The 8,057-nt window shown below is 30.8% G+C and overlaps 1 protein-coding gene across 1 annotated transcript; it reads right to left on the bottom strand.

The window, feature by feature from the left end:
* Positions 1 to 1,163: 1,163 nt before the first annotated feature.
* On the bottom strand, positions 1,164 to 2,200 carry LOC120197854 (WUSCHEL-related homeobox 4-like). The gene is made up of 3 exons (XM_039199249.1): positions 1,950 to 2,200; positions 1,595 to 1,864; positions 1,164 to 1,485 (listed from the first exon to the last, which is right to left on the bottom strand). Exons 1-3 carry the CDS (start codon positions 2,166 to 2,168, stop codon positions 1,333 to 1,335), a joined length of 642 nt encoding a protein of 213 aa, XP_039055180.1. The 5' UTR covers positions 2,169 to 2,200; the 3' UTR covers positions 1,164 to 1,332.
* Between the last annotated feature and the right edge of the window lie 5,857 nt (positions 2,201 to 8,057).

Genomic DNA, 8,057 nt, shown 5'->3' with positions numbered 1-8,057 from the left:
CAAAAAATATAAAATAGAACTCAACTTTTAGTATTTTTTTTATAAAATACCTCAAGAACTTCAATTCACCATGTGACCACCCACTCACCTGTCATACACTCATTCGACGGCCACCCTCCGACCATTCACACGTCGATTGGAATGGATATGTGTTACGATTTAGGGATTTGGGTTTAAGGATTTTGAAGGTTTCAATCCACGAGTGACAGATGGTAATGGGTGGGTAGGCGACGGCCGGTACACAACTGGCGAGATGGGTGTATACTTTAGGATAAATGATTTTTGGACTTTTTGAGATTTTATAAATATTTTGGGTTTTCTAAAAAAAATACTAATATTTTTTTAAAAAAAAGAAAAAATTTATAAAAGCATAATGTGTCACATTCTGAGTGATTGACGGGATTTTTTTAACGAATGTCATAGTAGAGGCATCTAAATGACAACATTGAAAACATTAAACAGCTAAATTGAGTCAAAAAAAAGTTTAAATACCTAAATGAGAAAAATATATATAATTTAAACAGTTATTTTTTTATTAAATCAAATATATAATATATTTGCGGACAGAATTAGAATATCAACTCAGAAATATAAAATATAATTAATAATAAAAGGATAAAGGGGAAAAAATTAAAATAAAGTGAAATTTGAGGAGTCTAATTATGTATATTATTTGTATTATAATTCTTTAAGAAAAGACTGGAAGACAACTTCTCCAAGCTAAAGCATAGTTTCGCCCCTAATGTGTCAATATCCTTGATTGGTTAATTAGACAGATATAATTGCAACTTTATAGAAGTCTTCCAAGCAATAGAATTGGAATCATAACAAAGATAAATCATGCATTTAACTTTATTATTTCAACAACACTCACGTCCCACCTACTTTTCTTTTCTGGCTGCCTTCCATGCATCTTTTTCAATTTTGAAAAAAAAAAAGAAATCCCATTTACAAATATTAACATCTAAGCTTCATGTGTGCCTAGCCTGTAGTGATGAATAATGACAGAAGAAGTCGATAGATATGTCGACTTCAGTGTCCAACGATCACTGCTTTTTCAACAAGTTATTATGTTTATCCCATAATCAAAACAAGATCGATCCTTCATATTAACTGACGATGATTATCAGAGAGAATAAATAAAGAAAGTAAATAAATTTGGGTTTTCAAGTCAGGGAATAAATAAGCCATTAGAGTACAACAACACAGCTTTGTGTCTTTCTTCTTTCATGCTGCAACAAAAAGAAGAACAGAAAAAAAAAAGCTACACCACCATCATTATCATCATTCATTAAAGCAGCCTTTTTCTTTTTCTTGTTATTTGAAACCCCTTCATCTGCTTTCGGGGTGCAATGGGAAGAGCTCCAGAGTTCTGTTTTCATCTTCTTTACTCGACGATCTGCTTATTTCTTCTTCCTCGAATGACCAGCTTCTGTACTTCCTCTTATATGGACTACCCTCTTCTCTTTCCATAATTATTTCCACCTATAGTGCACGATAGTTAGCTTCATAAACGGAAAACAAAACTAACCCTAGTATAAAAAAAATCAAGGGGATTAAGTTTCTGCTTTAAGCCTATAACTGCATTGCGTACCCTAGTATCCAAAGTTATGGGAGTAATGGGAGCTGATTTTCTAGGACAATGGCCAAATCGTTTCTGCCTTTGTCTCTCGCGTGCTTTGTGGTTTTGGAACCAATAGAACACGTTCTTGCCTTCGATCTTTCCAAACTTCCCGAGCTGCTCGGTGATCTGTTCTATTTGTTGTGCGTTCGGGGTTCGCATCCCACCTCGATACAGCATCTCCAATATCCCTATCTGCTCTTGCGTCGGGTTCCACCGCGTACCTCCCGGGTGCGTTTCCACCTACATATCATACCGTAAACTTCTTTCAATATAAATAATCAAACCAGCAGCCGTGTTTACAGCACATGAAATGATTTAAGTGTACCGGAGGAGAATGGCGGTTGTCGTTGGAAGGGCCATTGCCGAGTTTCCGAGGGCCGCTGTCCGGTCTAATGAAGCTCTTGAGGTCGAAGGAGGAGACGGTGGTTGTTGTATCAGTGAGCTTAGGAGCAAGAGGGCGTAAACGCTTGCAGCCAAGGGAGAGCAATGGCTCTTGTTGCTCCCAGAATCCACGAGCCAATTGATGCACCTTCATGTTTCCCATGGTGAAGGTGTGAACGATGATGAGTGGTGAATTATATAGAAGATTAAATAAAAAAATAAACTAAATTAATAAAAACAAAAAAGAAAGTGGGATATGAGGTGGTGCATTGAAGAACCAAGACCAAATGATGAGGTGAGGTTGACTTGTGATTTCCCATATTTTAAAATCCCCAAAAAGAAAAGTTTAACTGTGATGAGAAAACTTTTACCACCACCTTACTTGTATTATTATCGTCATTCTATTTAAATTATTTTCAAATTTTTTTCAAATAATTATAAAATTATATTTATTCAAAAATATTTTAATTATTAATAGTTTATACATATTCTACGTACACAATTATTTAAACTAAAAAAATTCTTATTATTGTTAAAACGATTTAATTATTTGATTTTAGGGTAGGGGCGTGTGGGTGAATGAGTTGTGGGTTGGAGTTGGGCGGTCTAATCAATTTTTATAGCTTTCATGATAAGGTGTTATTGCTTTTCGGTGGCCACTGTTTTGTTTTTTTGTTTTTAAATGTTCAACAAAAATCATTTTAATATTTAAGCTATAAAGTGAATATGGGAGAGGAATTTGAAAAGATTCCTCCAATCCCAATGCTTCAAAATGGAATTCCTTTGCTTTCCAAGATACACATATGATGAACTACACACTCACAAAAGGATACCCAAAAACTACACTATGTCATTCTGTGTTATCGTATTTTATACTATAATCTAACTTAATACATTATAATATAACTCATAGAATTATTATTTTAGACGGTCGAGAAAATATTTTATAAACGATATTATATTAATATGAGTTGTTCTATTTAAAATCATTTAAACATTGACATGTTTGTTGAGTCTAACACAATTTATGTATCCAATAATTTCATTAAATTATTTTTATTATTGGATCCCAAATAATTTCTTCTCTCGGCTTTGGGAACTATAGCCCTCAATTTCCCAACTTTTATATTATAATAAAAACCCACTTCTTTTTGGTGTATACATTTTGGCATATCTTATTTATTGGATCTGGTACCGATGCCATGCAAATTTTTAATACATATGTATAAATAAATAAATTCCAAAAGCTTATATTATATTTATAAAAAATTTGAGAGTGGGTAAATAATAATTGCATGTTTCACTTTGTATGATGAGGTTTGAATATACAGCTTGATTTTATGATCACTGTCGCATGATTCTTTGGAACCAATTGATTGGGTTCAGCACGTGTGACTCTCATAATCTGACTCAAATTACACGTGTATAGTTCAATTATATATAAGACTTCTTTTCTGTTATCAACAGGATATAAAAAAAGTTTAATTAAACTTTGATAATAATAGTTTCAAGTGCAATTGATAAAAAGTAATAGTTTTGTAAAAAAAAATTATATATGAATTTTGACATAATGTAAGTTTTGATTTGATGGAATTATGTATATGAAATTTTAATTTTAACTAAGTATACTCGTGTCACAGTAATAGAATATTTGTCATTTCTAAACCCTAAGCTAAAATACAAAATTAAATTATAATAAAATTTTATATATTCTATATTAAATCAAAATTGCATAATAATTGTAAAATTTATCCTTATATAATTTTATTTTAAATAATATTAGGTGGTAGTCACTCTCATGCATGTTTTCCACAAGAAATTTTGCTTCTAATTTCCTGCTCAATTAAACCCTATTTGCAAAGTCAATAGTGGGAAGTCCACTTCTTTAATTTCATTTCATTCAAAGTTGTCATTAAAACCAAAAATTAAAATTTCATATTTTTGTGAACTTCTTACTGAAATTTTACGATAATTTTTTTGAATTAACTAACTACTACCCTCGTTGAGGCTTACGTTAGGGTTGCAAACATCATTGGACAGCAGATTAAGGATGGACTGCGGTGGGGAGTCATGAATGATGAGATCATAGTCAATGAAATCTTCATTTAGTTGTAAAGCTAACGGTTTAATAATTTTGAGATCTTAAATTTGAATTTCGTTATAGGTGAATTCTTTCGTTCAATCAGATATATATATATATATATAACTGTATCGTTTTTTTTAATTTAATTAATTTTAAATTTTGAAAATAAAACATTAATATACAAAAATAAACTCTAAATATATACTTCTCAATCTCATACTATATATTTAACAATAGCTTCTAGAAGTAAGAATCAATTTACCTCAATAATTAAGGGATTTATTGTTATCTTTTGAGATTCCGGATTAGAACACTGCATACGTAAACGTTTATTGTCAAAATATTAAGAGTCTTTGAACTGATATAATATTGTATTTATCCTAAATTTATTAAAAACAATAACATAGAAATTAGAAAAATAAAGAAAAGTAATATAGAAAATAAATACTTTGATCTGAAAAGTCGTTTTCTTAGTCGTGGAAACTTCAAGTGTGATATGTACCAAAAAATCTAACAAAAAAGTACTTAACACGGTAAGTTTGGGTACATATCTACCACCATTTCCATCGTAGAATTAAGGTTTCAACGCTTGAGATTTTGTTGTCGGCAGCTGAGGTGACGTTTTCCCCTTCTCTTCCAACCTTATGCGACGTCTTGCCATGAACTGGCGAGGAGATCTTGACATTGAAAAATTTGCCTACCACCTGTTTGTCGAAATGTTCGGCTTCTTTGCTTAACAGCTCATGCTAAGCTTTTCAACTGGATTTTTTTGCCACAGAAATAAGAACAACAAAGCTGGAATATATATTGATAGTGATGCCATGTACTTGGACTCACTCGATATGATCTTTAATTTACTATACAACTTTTTGGTTGTACCTCAGTTGTCTCGTATATACCCAACTGTTTTAATCTTGGCTCCCATATTAATTTGATAACCACACAAGTTATCATTTTTCTTTCAAATTTTTGAGTTAATTACAGGTTATCATATATATTCCTGTTTTCTTGTAGTAATACAATTCTTGTCAGGGTGTGGAGTGAAAAGATGGTTGGCGGGAGAACCTTTGTTTACGTGCATCTGTTCCTTGAAAAGAGTAAGATTTACTTAGTTGGAAAAGGTCAGTAATTTCGAGGTTAACTAAATATTCAGATTTCGAGAATAACTAAATATTCAGAATGGCCCAACCCTGTCATTTCTTAGCTTAACGACAAACACAATGTCTGTCATAATATCATTTCAGTGTTGACATGAGTTTATCCCCACCCTCACGTAAGCTTTTTTTACTCTTTTTCTCTGCCCTTTTATTATATTAATCAAGGGATGAAATCAAAGGTAAAATATATTTTAAAATTAGATTAGTATTTAAGGAATTTTATTTATTTTTATTGATTAATGTGTATCAGGAATATAAGAATATTAACAATCACTATTAAATAACTTTATAAAATTATTGATAAAATTTAGATTACAACGATTGTTATTAATTCATCCTTCTTAAATTAAATAAAAAACTACGATAGATAATTTTGCGATACGCCTTATTAAATTGAGGGGAAGGACAGAGTCCTACCTCCTTTCTCCAAATATACGTGTTAGATTTTATATTCACCATTAGTGTTTGTATTATGATTAAAATAATGATGATTATTCATATGTTGGTAAAACTGATAAATATAATCTTTTGACAATAAATTTAGTTCTTTCAGATCAAGTGACTCGGTCATAATCTTGTCAAAAGATTATATCTTATTGAAAGATATAAATAAATATATATATATATATATATATATATATATATATATATATATATGTATGTATATTTAAAGACTTTCATCAACGGAGTAGTTTCTCTGTAGACATAGGAGTGATATAAAGACATGACTTACGGAGGAGATCTGGATGTTGTACGACACTTGCCCTCCCTTATTCTAAGGAATGTTATAAAATAGTTTGACCCGAGACTTACATGAGAGGATTAGGAATGAGTAAAACTTAACTCGAAAAAAGTCGATTTGAATTGATTTTGAGTTGTAATTTCATAAACGTAACTCGAGTCGAAAAAATTTAAAGTTCAAATCAAGTTGTGAAAGACAACTCGACTTGAATAACTCAAATTTTTTAGTAATTAGTATATTGATTTTCATGTTTGAGTAGAGTCCTTCGACTCTGAATGATATATGTATATCACATATGAAAAAACATTAAGAAATATATATGTATTGTATATGGTTATAAAAAATCATTTAAATTAGAATAAAATAATATCATAATGTTATTAATATTTATATTTAAATTTAAACATACACTTAAAAATCCGACTCGATTCGAAAAAAATTTAAAGTCAAATTCAAGTTATAAAATAGGACTCGTCAACTCGAATAACTTGAAATTTTTGTACTCAACTCGATTGAACGCTCACTCCTAAAAAAGGTGATTAATGCATTTGATGAATTATTTCTTAAGGACAAATGATAAACCCACATAATACGTCAAGACTGAATCTATTATCATACGATCATATTCATTAACTCTATTGACTTATAAATAATTATGATGATCCTAAACTTGACACAAATAGTAGGCGTCAGCATAAAAAGTTAAAAACCAATACATAAGCCTGGAAAAGGGGCCAAGAGTATATTTTTCCACCCTTTAGCTTTATATAGCTTATCATATTCAACTGACCATTTCCATAGAACTATCAACAGTGACTCTTTGGCCTTGTAAAAAAGATATCTATACTAATAAATATAATATTTTTATTTAAATTAATTTCTTTCTTCGTACCATAAATATAATAATATCATTTATCCAAAAAAAATATAATAATATCTAATATTATATACTATCGCCTTCAATCACGACAAAGAAAGTAAAACGAATCGAATAAATAACCACGTTAATTCCACCCCCTACTTTACATAGGCAGGCATGATTACGTGCCTAATCTCGTTTCCCTTTTTCATGTATATCACATGTTTGGCTGATTATTACTTTGCTTTCTTTTTTTTTTAATATTTACTACCATATGTTTGTTTATATTTTCTCAGCTTCTTTGTGGCCAAATCAAGATTTTCTTTTGAGTACCCCCACGAACGTTTACTATTGAAAGCATACTATAGCTATCAGGAACTTACATATTATTTTTCTTAAATCATCTTATACTGTATAATTAGCTTTTGATTTTAATTAATTAGTTAAATATATAAAATAATAACATTATATTTTAACATGTTATATGAATGTATTGCCGGTCTTAGATATTATGCCAAATTAATGGTTGGGAGAAAAACGAAAGTGATTGCAATTATTCAACAAAAGCAAGAACGAATCGGGTGGCCTAGAATTGCACATTTTTGGATCATAAACCACCGAACAAAGACCAGGCAGGCTCCAAATGTAGTGAGAATTTCCATTGTCTTATTCCCACAGAATGTAAGACCCAATCATCAAATTACATGCATGCACATGATGATAAAACATTTCAAATTCCATGGAAAATACTGACCAGCTTGTAGGACACTTGTTCATCAATAAATGGACAGTCAAAATTTAACACAGCGGTGGAATGTTTCGTCATAATCACATTTTTCTTCCTTACAGCAGATGCATAAGTTGAGTTCGTGTCAGTCTTTTTCTGCGTTCTTTTTAAATTTCTTTTAATATGAAAATATTTACTTATTAAACAATAGTATTTTCGCCTTATGACCTCTAGTGCAACCTCTAGTTACATCTTCAAAAAACTCTTGAAACTGAAAACCGAGGTCATCCTCATTTTAGACGCCGGAATTACGAATGCTAAAGGGATTTGGGAAGAAGTTCGAATCAAGCATGATAGAGTCCCATGGCAAAAACTTATTTAGTTCCCTCTTCACATCCCTAAATTCAATGTCATTGCTTGGTTAGCTAACCTTGATCGACTCCCAACTAGGGAGAGACTCTTACGAATGTGACTCACCATCAAT

This window comes from Hibiscus syriacus, unplaced genomic scaffold, assembly GCF_006381635.1.
Source record: "Hibiscus syriacus cultivar Baekdansim isolate YM2019G1 unplaced genomic scaffold, ASM638163v2 tig00117056_pilon, whole genome shotgun sequence".
NCBI lineage: Eukaryota > Viridiplantae > Streptophyta > Magnoliopsida > Malvales > Malvaceae > Hibiscus > Hibiscus syriacus.
This window is presented reverse-complemented; position numbering and strand designations above follow the sequence as displayed.

Coding starts and splice junctions, on each gene's coding strand:
- LOC120197854 (XM_039199249.1), bottom strand. CDS start 2,168: ATGGGAAACATGAAGGTGCATCAATTGGCTCGTGGATTCTGGGAGCAA. Junction 1,865..1,949: donor ACAACCGCCATTCTCCTCCG/GTACACTTAAAT, acceptor TATGATATGTAG/GTGGAAACGCACCCGGGAGG. Junction 1,486..1,594: donor CCATAACTTTGGATACTAGG/GTACGCAATGCA, acceptor CGTGCACTATAG/GTGGAAATAATTATGGAAAG.